General features: G+C 40.2%; 2 protein-coding genes across 6 annotated transcripts in view; one reads left to right on the top strand and one right to left on the bottom strand.

Annotated features, from left to right (window-relative positions):
• Nucleotides 1-22326, bottom strand: part of Mthfd1 (methylenetetrahydrofolate dehydrogenase, cyclohydrolase and formyltetrahydrofolate synthetase 1) — a 142892-nt gene that overhangs the window by 2303 nt on the left and 118263 nt on the right. For both annotated transcript variants that reach the window (XM_078050042.1, XM_005322790.5), the window contains 12 exons: nucleotides 22250-22324; nucleotides 19213-19315; nucleotides 15459-15535; nucleotides 14736-14876; nucleotides 13043-13111; nucleotides 12647-12758; nucleotides 12413-12552; nucleotides 9449-9490; nucleotides 6658-6758; nucleotides 5654-5831; nucleotides 2878-2985; nucleotides 2299-2451 (listed from right to left, as the gene is read on the bottom strand). In XM_078050042.1, the coding sequence (XP_077906168.1) occupies nucleotides 2299-2451; nucleotides 2878-2985; nucleotides 5654-5831; nucleotides 6658-6758; nucleotides 9449-9490; nucleotides 12413-12552; nucleotides 12647-12758; nucleotides 13043-13111; nucleotides 14736-14876; nucleotides 15459-15535; nucleotides 19213-19315; nucleotides 22250-22324 (1299 nt within the window). The remainder of the gene's footprint in view (nucleotides 1-2298; nucleotides 2452-2877; nucleotides 2986-5653; nucleotides 5832-6657; nucleotides 6759-9448; nucleotides 9491-12412; nucleotides 12553-12646; nucleotides 12759-13042; nucleotides 13112-14735; nucleotides 14877-15458; nucleotides 15536-19212; nucleotides 19316-22249; nucleotides 22325-22326) is intronic.
• Zbtb25 (zinc finger and BTB domain containing 25) overlaps nucleotides 1-22326 on the top strand; it is a 79200-nt gene that overhangs the window by 45584 nt on the left and 11290 nt on the right. For 3 of the 4 annotated variants that reach the window (XM_078050057.1, XM_078050056.1, XM_078050053.1), the window contains one exon: nucleotides 1978-5956. The exons of the other annotated variant lie outside the window; for it this stretch is intronic. In XM_078050057.1, the coding sequence (XP_077906183.1) occupies nucleotides 1978-2040 (63 nt within the window). In that variant the 3' untranslated portion in view covers nucleotides 2041-5956. Of the gene's footprint in view, nucleotides 1-1977; nucleotides 5957-22326 lie in introns of those variants that run through there. 4 annotated transcript variants of the gene reach the window in all.

Here is a 22326-nt window from a genome sequence, read left to right as displayed (position 1 = left end):
AGGATGAGTCATCTTCTGTAAAACAAAACATTAATACTCAAAAAAATCTAAATTTTGACATGTGAGCACCAAACAATACACAATATAGGGATCTGATAACTGGTTTCTATTCCTGTGTTCTGCAAGAGATAAGGACAACTATGGAAAAGAAAAGGACTAGTTTTTAGACCTGGCAGAAAAATCTAGCAGACTGCATATTATGAAGACAAGAGATATGTGCCCACTGGGGTAGATGTGCATGTGCCTGTCAGCAGAAAGCTCTAAAAATGGTTCCCCAAACAGCAGTAAGATTTTCAGAGTTTTTACTCCTTCCCAAAGAAGATTTTTTTCTTAAATATTGGTTATTAATAATCAGAAAAAATAAAATGATGTGTATACATATATATAAATCTACATATAAAACTCTGAAAAGAAGTCCCCATGCTTTGAAGTGATACATAAATAAATCCTCTGAGCACTGCTGAGGCCCCACAGCAATCAAGAGGTGTTTAAATCATTTGATTATGTGTGCAAGTCTTGGTCAAAGTTAAAGCTGAAGGCCCCTGAAGCAAGTTTTATTCTCCATGAGAAAGTCTTGTACTGGGCAGGCTGGCTGTCTGAGCAGGCAGATGTACACTGGCCTGACCACATCCAGCTCTGCTTTCACCTCTATGATTACCCTTCTTCATACGAACATGGAAAGTAACCAGGCAGAGTGCAGCGACTGCTCTTGTTCTGATAAGTGCTGACAATTTCTCCAATAGAACAGCATACATTTCTGCAGGTGCTGGTTTAACATTCTTATCAAAAGAAAATTTCTACAAGCCCCAAACTGATAAGCATTACATCACAAGACTAAGCCTCCTATTCTCTGGAGTGGCCAAGGAGGCAATAGTGTGCTGGCACTTGTGCTGATGCCATTGTTCCATGGTGATGTTGACCCATGCTGTGAGCTAGGGTCAATGGGCTCACACCTCTTGCCTGAGACCAAAGTCAGCAGAGGTAAGAACTGAATTCAGCTCTGACATCATGCACTTTCACAAGGATGCATAATGTCACCCCTATCACTTTCTTACTGTACCGAAAGAATGGCATAGCTTTAAAAATACATCCATGCATTTCTTTTCTTTTTCTTTTTTCTTTTTTTGGTACTGGGGATTGAATTCAGGGGCACTGAGCCACATCACCAGCCCTATTTTGTATTTTATTTACAGACAGTGTCTCACTAAGTTGCTTAGCACCTCGCTAAATTACTGAGGCTGGCTTTGAACTCTCAATCCTTCTGCCTCAGCCTCCCGAGTTGCTGAGATAACAGGGATGCAGCAATGTGCCTGGGGCATTTCTTTTTTATAGTACTAGTCTAGTTGAATATTTCAATTCTGTTTTGCATGTAAGTACAATTTGTAAATTCAGGATAGCAGGCAGACCTAAGAGGAATCTTAGGCGCAAATCTATGTTAACGTTAGGACAACATTTGTCTAAACTACGATTATGTCCTTAATCATCTCTCTACCTTCCTATTATGTGCATAAAACCTGTAAGTAGGCAAATTTGCTTTTTGTCTATCTATGATTCAGTTGTATTTTATGAAGGAATTCCTTACTCAAAGATGATGACCTCCCTGAATTTTAGGCATCTACTCTAAACCTGTCAGTAAAACCCTGGACATACAGAACCTCAGTCCTTACTCCTAGGACTGCTGGGAGGACTGTTATCTAGTATAAGGTGCCAAATAAACACTAATTATGATTATAATTGTCCTTCAGTAACATCAGGGGTTGGTTCCTGGATCCCCATGATTTCTAAAATCTGTAGATGCTCAAGTCCCTTATTTAAGATGATGTAATATTTGCATATAACCTATGCACATCCTCTCCTATACTTTAAATTATCTCCAGATTACTTGTAATGCAATGTAAATGCTATATAATTATATATATTAAAAAGTTTGTATATGTTCAGTACAGACAATTTTTTAGAAATACTTTTGATCCACAGATGATTGAATCTACAGATACAGAACTCAATGGCTATGAAGAGCTGCCTACATATTACCACTGACCCAACCTATCAATAGGTCCATCCTGGACTCAATCAAGGGCAAGTTACCCATGAATTTTTTATGCAGTAGTAGTCAGAGTATCACATTTGAATTAACATCAATATGGTCCATAGCATGAGGATTAATCATAATAGGCCTAACTCCAACTTTCTTCTCAGCAGTGAACTCTGTTAATTTGGCATTTTATTGGCAACTTAACAATACATTTAGGATGAGAAGCACACATAAGTAGGTTCCTCTCTTGTGGCCTCACTTACCGTTCCTACTAAAGGGTAAAGAAAACCAGCCCCGACACTGGCACGGATGTCACGAATGGGCAGAACAAAGCCTGTGGGCACCCCTTTTTGCTCTGGGTTGTGAGACAAGGACAAGTGTGTTTTGGCCATGCAGATGGGTAGATTCCCAAAGCCCTGGGGGGAAAGAGAACAAGAGTAGGACAAATGAAAAGTTGACAAGTACAAAAAAGGATATCAGGGCATTCTGATTACAAGCTTCTTTAATTTATTTGAAATAGCTGATGACCTTCATGTTTATCTCTATTTCTCTATCCTCCTGCTTAATAGAGCATGAGGATAAAACCGGGGAAAGGTTCTTGATATTTCAGTTATGACATTCCTCATATCCTCAGGGCTTTTCTATACATTCACATACGACATATGGGTAAAGGAAGACCCTAGATGGAATCACCTATCCAAACCCAGGATTTCAGAGGTGAGAAGGCTGCTATTCAAAGAAGTGAAGTGGTGGGTGACTGGCAGGGCTGGGAGAACTCAGGGATTCTGACTCCAAGGCCTGCTTTGCAAAGGGAGGAAAAAACAAACTAGCCCAACGCCTACCTGCTTTGTGTAGACTTCAGCTTTCTGCTGAGCTTCAGGGAGTAATTCAATGTCATCGGCCCCATAGATCTTCTGTGCAATGATCCTGATTTTATCCTCAACTGGGAGCTAATACACAAGAAAGAAAAGAGAAACCATGACATGCATGAGAACTCCTCACAGGGACATGGTCACATTCCAGGTCAGTGTCACTAAAAGGGTCATATTTTTTAATATACATATATTAAAATGCAAATAATTTGAAGTTTATTGGTTTAGGAACATGTTAATTCCAAGCCCCAGATTTTTAAAAAATTTTTATTTATTTATTTATTTTTAGTCATACATGACAGTAGAATGCATTTTGATATATAATACATAAATGGAATGTACATACATCAATCATATTGTCTATTCTATTCTGCTGCCCTTCCTATCCTCCCTACTCCTCCCCTCCTCTCCCATCCTTCCTCTCTACCCAGTCTAATGTGACACACTTTTTTTCCTTTTTCCATTACAGCATCATATATGTATTCTGTATAACAATGAGGTTCTCCTTCCATCTTCTGTGCAACTCCCCTTCTCCCTCTTTTTCCCTCCCACCTCTCTTCCCTATTTAGTGGTAGTCTTCTTCTCATGCTCTTCCTCCCTATCCCATTTTGAGTCACCCCCCTTATATCAGAGAAGACATTCGGCATTTGTTTTTTAGGGATTGGCTAACTTCACTTGGTATAATCTGCTCTAATGCCATCCATTTGCCTGCAAATGCCATGATTTTATTATTTTTTAGTGCTGAGTAATATTCCATTGTGTATAAATGCCACATTTTTTAATCCATTCATCTATTGAAGGGCATCTAGTTTGGTTCCACATTCTAGCTATTGTGAATTGTGCTGCTATAAACATTGATGTGGCTGTGTCCCTGTAGTATGCTCTTCTTAGGTCTTTTGCCAAGCCCCAGATTTTAAAAAATTTTTTAATTTTTTAATATTTTTGTGATACTGGGGATTGAATTCAGGGATGCTCTATCACCCCAGCACTTTTTTATTTTGAGACAGGGGCTCATTAAGTTGTCTAGGCTACCCTCCAACTTGTAATCCTCCTGCCTTAGCCTCCCAAATATCTGAGATTACAACATGCTCATCCCAAGCCCAAGGTTTGATAAGTGGAGAATGTCCCATGGAAGTGAAATTATTTTGTCTATATATAATTATACGTGAGTGTGTGTGTGTATGTAGAGGGTATGGTTAGATACACTGATAGAAAGATACATACACACACACACACACACACACACACACACATATATAAATACTGTATTAAAATTAGTATTTTAACTGGTTCTCTACTCCTTAGCAACTAAGATTAAAAGAATATATTGGGCAAGTTTTTTTTTTTGAAAGGAGTAATAAACTTTATAAAAGTAAGAATTATACCTTTAAAAAGTCATCATTTATGAAGGAGCTTTGTTTAATGGTCATGAATAAAATGAATATTCAATAAAGGTTTTAAAAAGATGCAACAGATTACTTTCATATGCATTTTATAATTGGGGCTTATTAAATGCCAAGGCACATTGAGAACTTCTGAGGCAAAAAGCACTTTGGCGGAGGGGTGATCTAAGACTAGCCGATATTGAATAAGACAAAAAGTAGTAGCTTTGTCTTATGTCAGAGCAGAGAAAAGCTCCAAGCAGAAATGGGTTAAAAAGTCCTTGTTACCCTACTTCTTCCATGTCTCCTGCTTGCTTTAAGAACTGTGGTTTCTGACTTAAGTGCTGTGGATAGGGGTTTAGAGAGGGTAACTGTAAGTACTTTGCACTTTGTGTACCATTTTCTAGAATGATGATTGGTTGAAAAGATTTTCAAACCCATCTATAAAAACCAGAGTTCAGGGGCTAGGGAGTAGCTCAGTGGTAGAGCACTGGCCTACCATATGAGAGCACCATGTTTGAGAGCACCAGTAAAACAAAATAAACACAAAATTCCATTAAAAAAAAATAACAGCGTTCAACAGGAGAATGTCTGTCAATAGGAGATCTTTTTTTTTTTTTTTTTTTTTTTTTTTAAAATACTGGGGATCGAACCTGTGTGCTTTATCACTGAGCCATATCCGGAGCCCTTTGTATATTTTATTTTAAGACATAAAGTCCTGCAAAGTTGCTTAAGGGCCTCACTAAATTGCTGAGGCTGGTCTTGAACTTGCAATCCTCCTGCCTCAGCCTCCCAAGTTGCTGAGATTACAAGCATGTGCCACCACTCCTGGCAAAGAAGTTAATTAATTGGCAGTGTATTATATCTGCAAGTGACAAAGAGGAACAAGACAAAGAGGAATTTGACAGTGTATCATATCAATATAAATACTGTATTAAAAGCAATCAGTATTTTACCTTTATTTTACAAGAGTAATTGAGTTTCTTCCTTCTGCTTTTTTATGTTTTTAATTTTTTTTCAAAGCCTATGATATCTTGTAAAAACCAAGCCAGGAACTAGCTTATAGAATTACAACCAGAACTGCACCTATACATTCCATGTTCCTAACCGAGTTTCCAATTGTGGGCATACTACTTAACGTTCGACCACATCCTGAAGTACATGGGACAGAGAACTGAAAACAAAATGCAATCTTACAGTTATCCGGAGCTGAGAGTCCAGTCTTTGGTCCTGTAACTCGCCCACGTAGGAAGTGAAACCACAAGGTTGAGAGGCTGAAGCTGCTACACATGGGCTCCACAGAGATAGCCACACAGAAACCTCACTATACTTTTTTTTTCTTCCGCATATAGCAAGTAACCCACCTCAAGGTCATAAAGGAGCTGGAAGCTGCTGGGCACCTGTGCAGCTCTCTGGACAGCCTGAGCCAGGGCTAAAGCACCCTTGCCCCCTTCCGCCCAGTGAGTGCACTTGACGGCATCAAAGGCCCCATGTTCTCTGGCAAGGCGGCTAACGAGGTCCAGCTCGGCCTCTGTGTCTGTCCTGTAAAGGAGTGCTTCACGTTAAAGCATGGAAGATGGCTGGAAAGGACAAAGTATAACTTTTTTATGCCATTAAAACCCATGTGAGTTACCCACTGATAAATGGAAATCAGTCAATACAAATAATACTGCCTGGGTTTGAATCTTATCTTCACAACTAACTACCTAGGTAACTTTTGGCCAAAACATCTTTATGTATCTCAAATCCCACATGGGTTAAAATGGCAATAATCACAGCACTTATTTCATTGGAATGTCATCAGGCTTAGATGGAAAGTACTTGGAACATTTCCAGAACACTATCAGGAATCAATAAATATTGGCTTTTCAAAAATTTGCTTTCCATTCTACTGCAGTGAGGCCATTATAACAAAACCCAAACCAGTAACAAAATGCCAAACAACCCACGCAAGTCCTCCCATGAGCATTTCCAGCTCAACATGTTCAATTCCATCAAGACACCATCCCACCAGACCTAGAGAAATAATGGAAGACTGCAGGCTACAATCTTATGCTAGTACAAAAGGCCTCTATCAGCCAATGGAGCATTAAACCTCCATCCTGTGTGCTATCTATCTTACTCAGTGTTTGAAAAGGGACCCCACAGGGACTGAATCTCACTTCTGGACCTTCAGAAGGTAAGGCAGTGAGTTTGCCGTGATATATGTGGTACCTGTCAAATTACAGGCTCAACCCGCAGGCTGTAACCAGTAGCAGCAACTGAAGAACAAAATGAAACTAAAAGCACCTCTCAACAGTTAGCTATAGGAAATGCTTCCTGGCTATTTTCCACATTCCTCCCCTTTTCTCTTATGGTCTGTACTTACTTGAATGCATTCACAGCCACCACTACAGGAACTCCAAACATTCTGGCATTTTCTATTTGTTTCCTCAAGTTACTGAAGCCTTTTTCAACCAGCTCCAAGTTCTGTAAAACAAGAGTGACAGGTCTGTAAGCTCAGAGAGCAGATGGTTGCAGCTTCTTCTTAAAAGGCAAACGGCCTCCTTGAGTGAGTAGCCTTTCATTGCCAGGACACAGAGGCAAGCCGACAAGTAAGAGAAGGGCCAATGAGGCAACTCACTCCTGGTGAGTGGATGCTGTGGAGGAGGAAGGAGCTGTAACTCCACCTGCAGCACTGGAGCTATGCCCGTACCCTCATCACCTTGAAAACACAAGAGCTAGGGGATTTGTGGTCATTATACCACATCTACTAGCCACATCTTAATAGCTCTGCTGCTGTTTGAAGGGGATGAGTTGCCCCTACCTAAATGATGTTTATGGATTGTATACACACATATGCTACAAAAATACAGACTCTTTTCAGTACAGTATAATCCCTTCCATTAGAAAACAGAGCCTGGCACAAAAGAGGCATTCACTACCCTTTACTGTAAAAGACCTATGACGACATCACTGATGCTCTCACAGGCTTGCAATCCTACTTATTTGGGAGGCCAAGGCAGGAAGATCTCTTGAGTCCAGGAATTTGAGACCAGCCTGGGCAACATAGTGAGAACCTCATCTCAAAAACAAAAAACAAAACAGACAAAAAAAGGCCAGGCCCAGTGGCAAACACATATAACCTATAATCCCAGTAATTTGGGCGGCTAATTTGAGAGGCTAATGTCAGAGAATTGAAAGTTCTAGGCCAGGCTCAGAAACATAAGACCTGTAAAACATAAAAAAAGGCTAGGTTCAATGTAGTACCACACACACACACAAAAATAAAATAAATAAAAAATAACCAAATACTAAGGAAACATATCTTTAAATGTTACTGCAGTTCTGCTTGCACCATTGGAAAACTGCAAACACTACTAACCTCCTTTACAGGGGTTCAGGCCACGGAAGTATAACCACTCAATAAATATTCATCATGCAGATGTTATGTTTAACTTTTTTTGTTTTCCTAACAGAGCCAAGATTTCAGGGTCCTTTTCACGCATTCTCTCATTAAGTATAAAATGGACTTTTCAGAGATTATTATGTGACACAGGATATCACAACAGGTCAAATACAAAGATGAGAATCCAGCTGTCTTCAGCTAACCAGATACAGAAGTGATCTGAAAATAGATGACGCCCATTTTTTTTTTCCAAAAACTATAGTAACTTTCATAGAAGTTCTTTGTTAATGTATAACTCAATGCTAGTTTCTAATATATTATAATATAACTCACATAAGTAGAAGCTCTCATAAGCCTTCAACAATCTTTTTTTAAATGACAGGAATCAAAAGATTATATATTTAAAAATATATATATAGTCATCATCTCCAAAAATACATATACATAATGATATGTACACATATATACCATGAAAAAAGCCTAGTAGTATTAGTGCTTGATTGTGGACCCCTCAAACAGCAACAGGTTAAAGGTAGAAAACAAATAGGCTCATTATAAATGTGACTTATGGGTTTTTTTCTTTAATAATTGTAAACTAAGATTAGGATTTATCTGGCATTTTAAAAAGCATTGCTAATTCTTAACCTCTAATCACATGAAATCCAATTCATATGTAAGACTGATTGAGAAGGGTTTAAACAAGTAGAATTTCTTAAATGAAGACACCAGCTGGGCCAGTTTGGGGCAGTCACTGTAATTAGACACAGGAGAGGCTGTGGGGTGGCAGAAGGGCCAGAACTGTGAATTCCCCTCCTACGCATGACTCAGACGAATGACCATAAAAGGCAAATCATCACGCAGAAGACAGGCAGATTCAAGGCACCAACAGTTTTTTTCTAGCCAATTTTGAAATACTTTATTTGAGACCTACATAATGACCCTGTATTATTGGATAATGTAAAGGCCTCCAAAAGGCAGAAAAATTGAATTAACCATGACAGCAGATGACCCTGCAACTTATCTGAGGGCCTGATTGTCATGGAGCCACCAAATCTGGCTCTAGAGATGTTTCTTTGATGGTAAACATTATCAATATGAAAAGGTTTGTTCTCATAAATTGTTCTCTGGCTCCTGCTTGATACTATAAACCGAATCAGCTTATGGAAGATGTGCCTACAAAACAACCAGAATATTATTATCTTGGCTCTTTAATATGTGCTTAAATCTGCAGAGGAAAAGGTTATTTCTAAAAGGTTCCTACTTGCTTCTGATTTCAATGGCATTAGGGACTCATCCTGCCAATGCAGGGAAGACAGTCCAGGAAACTTCCATTGGGTTAGGGCTGGGTTTTTCAACCTCAGTACTACTGACATTTTGAGCTGGATAATTCTTCACTGGGGGGGCTATCCTGCTCACTATAGGATTTTAAACAGCATCCCTGTCCTCTATCCACTAGATGCCAGGTACACTCCCCACCCCCAGCTATAAAAAATGTCTTTAGACACGGCCATGTCCCATATCCCAGGAGATCAAAATCACCCCACTGAGAACCAGTTATGGGTCTGTATCAGTGGTTTACTGATCTCTTCTGTGAGGCAGTTCCACTTACTACTACTCATTTAATACAACCTTCAGCACGCTGCCTTTTAGCATCCTGAACTCCCAGGAGCAACCCTGGATCATAACCACATCCATTTCATTTCCCCATGGGCCAGGTTGATTTGGGATATGGTGCTTTCTAAGGCAAATAAATAGAAATAACAGAAGTTACCTCTTCTATGTAATCCTTCGGAAGAGGCAGTCCAGCAGTGACCTGCAAGGAAAGGACACGAAATCAGATGCACTCCCTACTTACAATTAGGCTCTAGCTTAAAGTGGTGTTTGTCCTGAGTAATGGGTGAAAGGCTGCATGCTTGGGGGTTATACAGCAGTAGAGGTTGCTTCCTGCCCCAAGGACTTAGGGCAAGTGACCAAGCACACAGCACAGAGCAAGAACTCCTTTGAGCAAAGTGGGGGACTTTTTGCCTAGGATTTTGTTATTGTTGTTTAATGCCTTTATTTTTATTTATTTATTTTTATGTGGTGCTGAGTATCAAACCCAGGGCCTCACACTTGCTAGGTGAGCACTCTACCATTAAGCCACAACTCCAGCCCAAGTGGGGGACTTTTGTGAGGTAAAGTAAGAGGTGAGAAATGACAGATCTATGACAACAGAGGTCAAAAGGAACACGTTCCAGGCAGGACCAGTGTCCTTAGTAAGTGAAGAAAACTGCAGCAGGGGAGGAGTAAAGGTGAGCATGGGAAAGGCAGCAGCCAGGCCTGCAAAGATCACCCTGGGATGTCAGTTGATGGAACCTGTGATGACCCTGTCATAGTTTCAAGAGCTGGTCCACAGGGCCGGCCAATATCTTGGGGGAGCCAAACCCTGGCACAGGTATAATACAAGCGAGGGAAAACAACAGAATTCCATCATAGAGGACAACTGAAAGCAACCAAATACTTAAGCAGTGGGTTCATTGTGTGTAGATGCCTGGGTACCATGTCCTGATCTCTATAGTGGTTCAGCTCTGCCGCATCCCCAGGAATGAGCAAGGGGATCAAGGTGCTGATTCCATGGACCCAGCATGGTTGGCAGATGGTAATGAAGAACACTCCAGGTCAGTCTGCCTGAGTTCTTCAGGGAGACTACCGCTCCAGCTTCAGGGGGCCATGTGGAGGCAGGGCAGGAAGCAAGGAGCTTACACATCTTTCCATCTGTGAGGTCATGTGGGCAGCAGGTCTAGGTCCTTGATAGAGTTGTACATGCAAAGCCCCCTCTCAGGGCTGGCCAGGGTAAGTACCCAGAATTCTTGCTGTTCAGATCACAAGGTCAGGAGGAAGGAAGCAAAGGAGGGACAATGGTATGTAGATGAAAGAGAGGAATATTGGCTATGAAAAGGGGAGCTTATCCTGCACTGCTAGCAGAAAGGGGTGTCCTGGGTCAGAAGTGCCTTTAGTACCCCAGGAATAACTAAGACCCAGAGCTCTGGGAGGTGTGTTAGAGTGTGGAGGGCACCCACTGTCACACTGTGGTCTGAGAAACCTAAGTCTTCAAACAGCCCTGAGACCAAAACTGTTTTCCTAATAGAGCCAAGATCTCAGGGTCCTTTTCATGCATTCTCTCATTTCTCATTAAGTATAAAATGGACTTTTCAGAGATTATTATGTGACACATGATATCACAACAGGTCAAATACAAAGATGAGAATCCGGCTGTCTTCAGCTAACCAGATATAGAAGTGATCTGAAAATAGATGATGCCCATTTTTTTTCCAAAAACTATAGTAACTTTCATAGAAGTTCTTTATGTTAATGTATAACTCAATGCTAGTTTCTAATATATTATAATATAACTCACATAAGTAGAAGCTCTCATAAGCCTTCAACAATCTTTTTTTAAATGCCAGGAATCAAAATCTTCAAAGAATTTTAAGAGTACCAAAGAGGATCTGAAGCCAAAATACTTGAGAATCACTACAGTAGGACAATGCTGGTCACCTCACTAAGAAACACTGATTTTATTCAGTAGATGAGGAAGATCTTATTTCCCAAGTTATAATACAAGTTCCTGGAGAATAGGAATTTAATTTCAGTGTTTTCTGAAAACTAGCACCATGTCTTTCTATGCTGGTGCTGATTAAAACATGTTAAAATGCTAGAATAAATAGTGTAATGGCGGGGGGGGGGTACTGGGGATTGAACTTAGGGGTGCTTTACCACTGAGCTATATCCCTAAACCTTTTATTTTTTATTTTGAGGAAAGGTCTCACTAAATTGCTTAGGGCTGGATGTGGTGGTGCATGCCTATGAATCCCAGTGGCTCAGGAGGCTGAGGCAGGAGGATTATGAGTTCAAAGCCAGCCTCAGCAAAAGTAAGGCCCTAAGCAATTCAGGGAGACCCAGTCTCTAAATAAAATACAAAACAGGGCTGGGAATGTGGCTCAGTGTCCAAGTGCCCCTGGGCTCAATCCCTAGTATTTAAAACTAAATTGCTTAGGGCTTTTCTAAATTGCTGAGGCTAGCCTCAAACTTGTGATCCTCCTATCTCAACCTCCCAAGTCAATGAGACTGCAGGCATGCAATACAATGCCCAGCAAAAAGTGCAATTTCTAAGGAGTCAGAATTCAGGAAAACCTAGTACAGGTTGAAGCAGAAGATAAGCTAGTCTAACACCTGCTTCTTTATCACCCAGTAGTCCTAAGAGGCTCTATCATTCTCCTTCACCTGCCCTCACTGACCAGGCCTCTGCCCTCCTGCTGTCAGTGGCCCTGTCCACCAAGAACTTCTCAAGGAACTGACTTGTGCCTCAGCTAAATGGTGTGATTGGCTGGCTGCCAATGTCCCTATTTAGAAGTAAAATGAGATTCAGATTTACAGAGAACAGGCTGACATAAAGGAGCGTTTTTGTGCGTCGTATAGCTAAGCACATGTCCTTGGAGGAGTTTAGATACTGTCAGATGTTTCCTTAGAAAGGCAGGCCACAAAGCCAATTTCAGCCCTCTTAAAATGCCAAGAGCTGACGACATGCCTATGAGTGATAAGGCAGACAGCACCGAGCTGTGCGACCACCTCTTGCTTTAGCACCCTGTTAACTATGAGGACAAGAGCAGGTTACTGTTGATGCAGGCAGAGTTATCCAACTTCTTTCGAGCCGCTGAACATTCCTGATAAGACTCTTCTGACCCTAGATCCTCACCGTGGGGCCTCCACCGTGCATCTTAAGAGCCCTGACAGTGGCAACAAGCACCACCACATGAGGGCGGAGACCAGAATATCGGCATTTGATGTTAAAAAACTTTTCCATTCCAATGTCTGCTCCAAATCCTGCTTCGGTCACTGCAAGGGAGGAGAAGAGCAACTGTAAAAATGCCATCCCAACCCCCCATGTTCCAGGAAAAAGCCTGTTCACTGACATTGTAAAAGTTCTCACCAACAAAGCCCTCTGGGCCAACAAGCTTGAGTGCAATCCGGTCTGCAATGATGGAGGAATTCCCGTGTGCAATGTTGGCAAAAGGTCCCGCATGGACAAACACCGGGGTGCCCTGTGGAAACCAGGACACCATGAGCAGCACCATCAACCCTGCTTCAAAACGGGATCATGCAGTCAAGAGCATAGAATTTAGTTGGAATTTTAAAGAAAACTTCCCAGAGGGAAAATACAGAGCCACCTCGTATATTTCAGTATTCTCCCAGTCACAACTGTCAAAAAGATAAGAAAGAGATGAGCAGTAGAAAAGCTCTCTGACTGCCCAAGGAAAGCGTACTTTCTAATCACTGCTCTGAAAGTCAAAAACCAATTCTGGAAGACAGGGATTCCTCTGCTCACCTCTAACGTCTGCATGAGATTGGGCTTGATTGCATCCTTCATCAGTACCGTCAGTGCTCCACTTACCCCCTGCAAGACAAATGCAGGAAGTATCAGCTCACGCCAGCAAGAAAAAAAAACAACCTTTGACATTCTAGCTGTTCCCTTTTTAGTCATCTTGGACCAATTAGTAGTTTCAGCTAAACTAGATCATTCATTGAAGCTACCAGTTATTTTAAGCAGGGAAAACAAGTCGAATGAAAATGATATTCACATGCAATTTCTGGAAAAACATGTTCTAGAAACAAGCATCTCAATCAAGCTCTGTTGCTGACTAATGTGAAGAATCCATTTCAAGCTCATTTACAGCACAGAAATGCTAGTTCCTAGAGGAATGCATTATTTGTAACTTTGGTATCTGAACAGAAATTCATTATGTTTTTTCCAAAACTGAAATTAAAATATTACCCAAAAATTCAATACCAACTCTTAGATATCAGGTCCTCCGTTTTTTCTTTCAGTGCTGGAAATTGAATCCAGGTCACTCTACCACTGAGCTACATGCCCCAGCTCTTTTTATTTGAGACAAGGTTTCCCTAAGTTAGCTGAGGCTAGCCTTGAATTCGTGATCTTCTTGCTCCAGGTTCCTCCTTTAAGCCATCCATATAGCCAAACAAATTGGTGACAATGAAAAATAAAGCAATAATTCCCATTTATACTAAATTTTTTTCTTTTCTTTCGTGGGTGATTGCTAGATATCAAACCCTCATGCATGCTAGGCAAGTTCTCTAATACATAATCCTATATTCAATATTAATGAGTTTCTAAATTTAAGGCAAGGATGTTAAAATTTAAAATACATATTAAATTCATATATTTGACTATGAAAACAGAAAGTTAATACTTTCTCTCTTTTCTAAATTCTTCTGCCATACCACTATCACAAGTCAACTAATTTGGTTAATACAATATAGGTTTTTAAAAGTTGAACTATAATAAGATTCTCATTCTGCAGGGTACCACAGCACACACCTGTAATTCCAGCTACTTGGGAAACTGAAGGATTTCAAGTTCAAGGTCAGCCCCAGCAACTTAGCAAGATACTATCTCAAAATAAAAAGGGCCATGGATATAGCTTAGTGTTACAATGCTTGCCTTACATATTTGAGGCCTTGGGTTCAACTCCCAGTACCACAAAACAAACAAAACCCCCCAAACAAAAAAAAATTCTCATTTCAAATCTCCTATTACCAGACAGTTCAGAAATAACCCTGAAGTAGACAGCCAACTTAGAAGGACCATCAACAAAATGGCTAATGAGTTTTTCCAATGCAGTTATCTGGATAGATGCAGGGCTAAAAGCCCCAGAGGCCTCTGTGCAGAAAGCCACATGTCATGGGGAGGAGGCCAGGAGTGACTCCGAATTCACTTACTAAAGGCCTCACTTGGCCTCTAGATGTTCTCTGAAAACTGAAGCCATAAACTAACAGAATGAAGATGTTATTAAATCATCTGGAGCATAACACCTATTATTCACTATGAATTACTATTTACAAATTTCATAGTTACCTTATCATTAGCATAATCATACTGATGAGTAGATTAGATTATAATGTCTTAAGAAGGGCATAGTTTTTGTTAGTAGTAACCACTGAGAGACCCTAGGACAGTGGGCTCCAATGTGTCATCAAGCCTGGCATGCCTGGGCACTCACCAAATCTTCAGCACTGATGGGCTCCCCTTTCTTGCTGGATGCCACCACCATTTTTCCCAGCCTCTCTCTCATGTCTTCCAGAGAACTGGTGAGAGCCAACACCGCCATGATTTCACTGGCCACAGAGATATCAAACTGTGCCTGTGGGCAGGAAAAAGAGACAAGAACAAAACCTCTGTGTTAAACTGATTTTTTTTTTAATTGCAAAATGTCATCCTATTTGGCATCCTATGCCTTAAATAAATACACAAAGAATTTCATAAAAATAATCCTGTAATTACTTATTCCAAGTCCTTGAGTAGCCAATTTTTAAAAATGTTTTGAATGACCAGGAAGCTATTGTTTTATCCCCGTGAAGGCAGCTTGGAATTGTGTTTATGGTTTCCCCAAACAAGGGACAAAACAGTCACTTTTATGGAGAGACATTTTGTCAAATGACCACAAAAGAGGAGGAATTTTAACCAATTTATATATAAGGATATTCACTTGGGCCTCTCCACCTCCAGGAAAAAAATGCTGGGGGAAAAACACACAGGTGACACATGGGATTTATTGCAAAAGCTGTCAGGAGTGCTCAATATCACACCTACTCACTTCCATTTTAAAAGGGAGAAGGCAGAACAACACCTGGCAGTATCAGTCGTACAGGGAGGATGGAGGAGGATAGAGCAGCAAGATCTAGTTCACACAAGCTAATTTACTTGGGAAGGAACAAATAGTTACCGTCCGTGTGTGCCCTTTCTCTGTTGGAGCCTGTCCAATGGTGATCTTCCTCAGGAATCTGTCATTGGTGTCCAACACTACAATGGAAAGGGAAGACACAGAATGGTGTTTAGTAAAAGGACCTGCTTAAGGGAGCAGCAGAGCTTTGATGGCAAAGTCAGAGTATGAGTTAAGAAATAATATTCACATACCAGAAATGTACAGGAATTATTTTTAAAGCAAGTGAATGTGGAGTGGCTATTTTTATTTCATCTAGAGAATTCAAACAACTAATTAGAAATCTGGAATCTATTTTTTTTTTTTTGTACTAGAGATTGAACCCAGAGGTGCTTAAACCATTGAGCCACATCCCTAGCCTATTTTATTTTTTATTTTGAGATAAGGACTCACTAAGTTGCTCAGTCTGGCTTTGAACTTGTAATCCTCCTGCCTCAGGCTTCCAAGCCACTGGGATTACAGGCACGCACCACTGTGCCCAGCTGGAATCTATTTTTAAGCAAATTCTATATTACAAGAAACAGAGCAGTCCACTCTTTAAAATGGTTGAGGTTTGTGTTGCTCTGTGGAGGAACTTGTTAACCTTATTCCATTCTAAGAAACAAGAGACATAGACTCACAGCAAATGCCAATGCCTTTTGAAAACATGCCAGGTAAAAGGCTTGGTCTTTCCTTTAGCACATTCTATTCAAATGACAGAATATACATCTAATTATATAACTTTGGAAAACTCGGCACAGGCCTCCCAACTATATATAATCCTACCTCCTAGTACTATGGTAGTGCCTCCCTAACTTTGGCTTTTTTATGCATGATATAGGAAGAGTACATTTGATGTGTGTCCTACATTCCTGGCACAAAACTCCGAGAGCCTTTGGAATTTTAAGGGTGATAGGAGTGTCTTGTTATTCATAAAAAACCCCTTTTAATCACATGAGTTTATTCTAATAAGATGACAGTCCCCTAGAGAGCAGAAGGAGGGTCCTGGTCACCAGAAAGATTAAATGATTGGAAGTTTGGAAATTCTAGCCCCATCCACCAACCCCAAGAAGAGGATTAGGGGAGAGAGATAAAGGTCTATGAAAAACTCTTGAATAATAAGATATTTTGATGAGTTTGCAGGCTGGGGAACACATCAAGGTGCTAGGAAGGTGATGTATCCTGCCTATCTTCCACTCTGTTTTTTAAAAATTTTTTATAGTTATACATGGACACAATATCTTTCTTTTGCTTATTTATTTGTATGTGGTGCTGAGGATCGAACCCAGTACCTCACATGTGCAAGGCAAGTGCTCTGCCACTGAGCCAAAACCCCAGCCCTCTGTTAGACTAGTCTTTTTTTTTTTTTAAATACTTATTTTGTTTTTTAGCTGTAGTTGGTCACAATACCTTTCTTTTTATTTACTTATTTGTGGTGCTGAGGATCGAACCCAGGGCCTCACACGCACTAAGCAAGAGCTCTACTGCTGAGCCACAACCCCAGCCCCAGACTATTCTTGAGTTATATCTTTTATAATAAACTGGCAAGCAGGGAATGGTGGCACAGGCCTGTAATCTCAGTGATTTAGGAGGCTGAGGAGGAGGATCACAAGTTAGAGGCCAGACTAGGCAATTTAGCAAGATCCTGTCTCAAAATGATTTTTAAAATACAAAGTGCTAGGGGTATAGCTCAATGATAGAGTTCCCTGGGGCAGAGTGCCCTGGGGTTCAATCCCTAGTACTGAAATAAATACACACACACACATACACACATATACACAAACAGATAAACATAAATAGCGTATCCCTGAGTCCTGAATTGTATTTAGCAAATGATCAAACTTAAGGAGGAGGTCATGGGAGCCTCCAATTTACAGCCAGGTGACTCTTTGGGCTTGGGATTAAAGTATGCAGTAGGGAGGGCACATTGAGAGATGGACCCTTGGGCTGGGGAGGTGGCTCAAGTGGTAGCGCTCTCGCCTGGCATGCTGCGGCCCGGGTTCGATCCTCAGCACCATATACCAACAAAGATGTTGTGTCTGCCGAAAACTAAAAAATAAGTATTAAAAAATTCTCTCTCTAAAAAAAAAAAAAAGAGAGCGAGATGAACTCTTAACTTCAGACTGTGTCAGATGGGGTTAAATTGGGAGATACCCCGTCAGTATCCACTGGAAAACTGAACTGAATTGTTCTGGGAGGAAAAAAACAAAACCTCTAGACATCTGATGTCAGAAGGAAAGTACTGAGAGCAGTGTGGGCACACAGGGGAATAAGAGCAGCCACTTCTGCATGAAATGCCAAGCACACCAACAGCAAAGCCCAAACGGACAACCACCAAGCCAAAGCGGAACCCAGTTCATACGTAAAAGGAGTCAAAGAGGAGAAGCATTTATATTTTTCCAATTTTGAGGACTAAACCCAGGGCCTATGCATATGAGGTAGGAGCTCTACCACTGAAGACCCAAGGAAAAGTATTTTTAAGGAACTCGGTGAATTAGTTTGTATAAGAATTACAATAAGGCTGGGGTTGTGGCTCAGTGGTAGAGCGCTCACCGCGCATGTGGAAAAAACTGGGTTTGATTCTCAGCACCACATGCAAATAAAATAAAGGTATGTGTCCATCTACAACTAAAAAAATATTTTAAAAAAACAAACTATAATAATGTTTGGAGCATGTACTTAGCATACACAAGGATTTGGGTTCAATCTCACCAAAAAAGACTAATGACTTAAACACCAAAAGCAGTGTTATCTGCCGTACTCAGGAGACACACAACCTTACTCAGTAAGTGCACAAAACAATGTGTTGTTGGAGTTATACCTTACTTTTCAAAATATATACTATCCAGTTCCTTATAACTAATTTTTCTGTATCAAATAGCTTGTTGATATTTGTGATCCATTTTTTGTCTGTCAAGAATAGACACAAAGCAAAAGAAAAGTAAATAAGATATTAAATTTTCAAAATGTATCTTTAGTTTATTCCTGGTAAAACATTATACCATCTATTTAAAACTGCTGAAGCAAAGGCAGACCTACCAGTGTGGTTTTAGATATTAAGCGTCTCACCTTAAAAACACCATTAATAGTTTCCATGCCAATAAAAATCACAAAAACAGCCAATATATTGCCCTTTAGCTGTATTCTACATGATGATGAGAATTTCTTCTCAGCAGTAATATAAAATAGATGGATGCACCCTTGGTACAAAATAAAATTATAAGCCATGCTAATTGTGCGTGGAGAAAAGCAACATATGGTGGTGGAGCTGGGCAACTCACTAGCTAAATTCCTAAGTATTTAAACCCTGGAGGCTATCTAATTTGCTACAAAAGAATCTAATAAAATGAAGTAAAAATGATTAGGCAAGCTGAAGAGCTACAAGAAAAATCAACTCACTGATGCCAGACAAGAGTTCTAGAATAAAGGGCACACATGATTCAAGAAATGATTAAACATAATTTCTCTACTTCATGACACCAAAACTTCTTGCATAAAATGGAACTTTAAAAACGTTATTTTTGGTTTATGCATGAACATCCTTGAAACCACCCTCATTTCAATCAACACTGAATAGATAGCAAAATGTTCTCCCCATCCAGCCAAGGGGGTTTGATGGCAGCTGATAAGAGGGGGTGGCAAGAAAAATAATGTCACCATCTTGGTCATGCCTTAACCATGAAAATACCAACCCAGGAGCTTCTGGACTTCACATTTTCACAACGCTCCTGGAGGGCATGGGGAGTGCAGTATAACCCAACACCTTGGGCTTTAGTACCTCTTTGCCAAGTTATGGTTTCCGGATCAATATCCAGTCTTGCAAATCTGTTTATCTCTTCATCTGTTAGTGTGGCAGGGTCAGTCTTTTCAATGCCTAGTCTCTGAAGAGGTAGAAAATTGAAACATAAAATAAGACAAAACAAACATCATAATTTAAAAAAAAATGAATCCTTTTCTTGAGATTGGGTCCCCTTGTAGGAAAAGCAAATCATCTTAAATTCAGAAGAGAATATGATGATGCCTGAGGCTACACCTAGAGGTTATTTCTTCCTTACACATGCACAAATATTGACAGGTTGGTCCCTATGACTGAGTACTAGAGGCATTTCCCTCAACTTATCTCTAAAAAAGAATAGACCAAGAAGTGTTGTAAGACACTTCCTAATTCACCAAGCTCAAATATACTGAAAGGAAAGAAAAGCAATATACAAAGATTTTTTGTTTCTTTCTTTCTTTTCTTCTTTTGGTGCTGGAGTTCAGACCCCAAGGTCTCATGCATCTAGGCAAATGCTCTACCAGTGAAATCTACTCCAAGCATTTTTTTTTTTTGGGGGGGGGGATACTGGGGATTTTAGCCAGATATCCTTTACCACTGAGCTACATCCCCAGCCTTCTTTATTTTGGGACAGAGGGCCTTGCTAATCTGCTGAGGCTAGCATCAAACTTGCAATCCTCCTATCTCAGCCTCCCCCGTTGCACCACTGAGAGCTGCCTTTTCTTTTTTTTCATGTCAGGGATTGAACCCAAGGACTCATGCATACCAAGCATATGCTCTATCACTGTGACAAAGATTTTTAATCAGACAACCAAGAAGCCCAATTCACATGAAAATTTTAGGGGATGAGGAGGCAGCTTAGTGGTAGAGTGCTTACCTAGCACATGTAAGAACTTGAATTCTATCACCAGTACCAAATAAATAAATAAAATTTCAGAAAGGACAGAAATGAATATCCATAAAAAATCAACATGACTTTTACATGCTTTTAATGTAGTGTTGTACTTTTGTTAACTTCTCATCGTTCTCAAAGACAAAAAAAGGGTTTTTATTTTTCTCCTCCCAACAGTGTCTACACAGGTCACATCTTCCAATTTATGGTAGTTCAGAGTGGGCCCCAGCAAGATCTGCTCTGCCTCGCAGTTTCTTTCTTGTGTTATGAGGACCTGCTTTGAAACCTCAGATTGTTTGCAAAGCTGGCCACTCACTGGCTTGTCAGAGAGCCCCACAAAACCTAGAACATGACATTGCTCACTAAAGCCAGCAAAACCCTTGGTCATCCTGTTCAGAATCTGTTGTTGACAATCTACTCTTCAGCAAGCGCCCAGGGCAGACTATACAACGCAGAATGCCAGGAGAGAGGGACAAGAGGCCTAGGACTAGTTCTATCCCTGCAAGGGGTACTGTCACCTTGTGCATGTCTCTTGGCTTAAGAGCCTTTCCCTCCTCACCTCTGATAGAAATTTCTATTAGCAAAGGTAAAATCAGAAGTCGCCTGCTCTTTCCATGGCACCTCCTGCCTCACGGAGCACTACTCTGTTTTGAGTAACAGCTGAGCTACCTGATGGACAGCACTGCAGGGTAGGGTGCAAAAGCAAAATAAGCTATTGAATGCCAGACTGCGTCATGGTTGGTTGTTCTCAATGGTCCACCAAAAAATGCACATGTATTAATAGTGACAAAGTTGTAAAGCAAGTACAGCAACATGTACAGCAACAAGGCATCTGGTACAGGAGAGCTCTGTGGACTATTCTTGCAAGCATCAAAATATAAAGTAGCCAAGAATTAAAAATAAAGTGCGTAGAAATGTTGTTGGTAATAAGCACCCAAAATTTATTAAATGCTTATATGTACCATGCTATCTAAAGAGCACATATATAAAATTTATCTTCCTTACTTCTTCAATAAAGGAATACATGAGTTTACTTATTTATTTTTAATTTTTGGTACTGGGGATTGAACCCAGAGGAACTTTAACTCTGAGTCACATCCCCAGTCCTTTTTTGCTTTTTATTTTGAGATGGGGGCTCACTAAGTTGCTGAGGTTGCCCTTGATTTTCAATCCTCCTGCCTCAGCCTCCTGAAGAGCGGGGATTGCAGGAGTGTGTCATCACGCCCAACATGATTTTTTAACTTTACAGTCCTTTCATGATCACACTCTGCCTTGTCTCATGACTCTTGGCACTACTGATGTGTCCTCCATCACTACAGTTTGTCTTACTGAGAATGTCATGTAAATGGAACCACACATATTCCTTTAAGACTGGCTTCTTTCACTCGGCACAATGTCTTTAAGATTCACCCAAGTTGTTGTGTGTACCAATAACTCATTTCTTCTTATTGTGATTCACCCAAGTTGTTGTGTGTACCAATAATTCATTTCTTTTTATTGTATAGATGTACCACAGTTTGTTTATCCATTCATCCTTTGAAAGACAGAATATTCTCAGGTTTTGGATATTATTAATGGAGCCACTAAAGATACTCATACACAGGTTTTTGTGTGAACACAAATTTTCATTTCTTTTGGGGAAAAAAACCTAGAAGTGTGGTATAGTATATGCTTATTAACTATATATTTGTTACTAAATTTCTAATAATATTTCAAAGTAACTACTCCTTTAACTATTTGATAGTCCTCTATCTATGCAGGGCAACAAGGCAAGTACAGATGAGTAAACTGCAAGGCAAGTTTTATAACAATTTTGCTTTAAGGTCCCAAGGCTGGGAAAGGCAGGGAATCAAACTACAATGTTACTGCAATGGCATCTTGACTCTTTTCCATGCTTTCTAGAAAGGGAGCATCAGTTTTCTTCTTAGCTGAGGGCAGGTTGTCAGTGCTCTCTTTGTTCCAGGACTAACTATTTATAATTTATAAATAAATGAGAAATAACCTCGACCACCAATCCTTGCCACCCACATCACGACAACAGGACTATGATTGTTGATGTAACTTGACACAAAATAAGATATTTTAAGGAGAGTTTTATATCTTTATCACCAAATTTTAGACAATATCACAAAGAGGGAAAAAACTTACCCGTAACCTTCGAATTTGAATGTCAGAGAATTTTCTTACTCCATTTACCGATGGTACCAAACGATTAAAGAGAGCCT

The sequence above is a fragment of the Ictidomys tridecemlineatus genome, chromosome 5, assembly GCF_052094955.1.
Source record: "Ictidomys tridecemlineatus isolate mIctTri1 chromosome 5, mIctTri1.hap1, whole genome shotgun sequence".
Lineage (NCBI taxonomy): Eukaryota > Metazoa > Chordata > Mammalia > Rodentia > Sciuridae > Ictidomys > Ictidomys tridecemlineatus.
The sequence above is the reverse complement of the archived record's forward strand: the minus strand, read 5'-3'. Positions and strand labels throughout refer to the sequence as shown.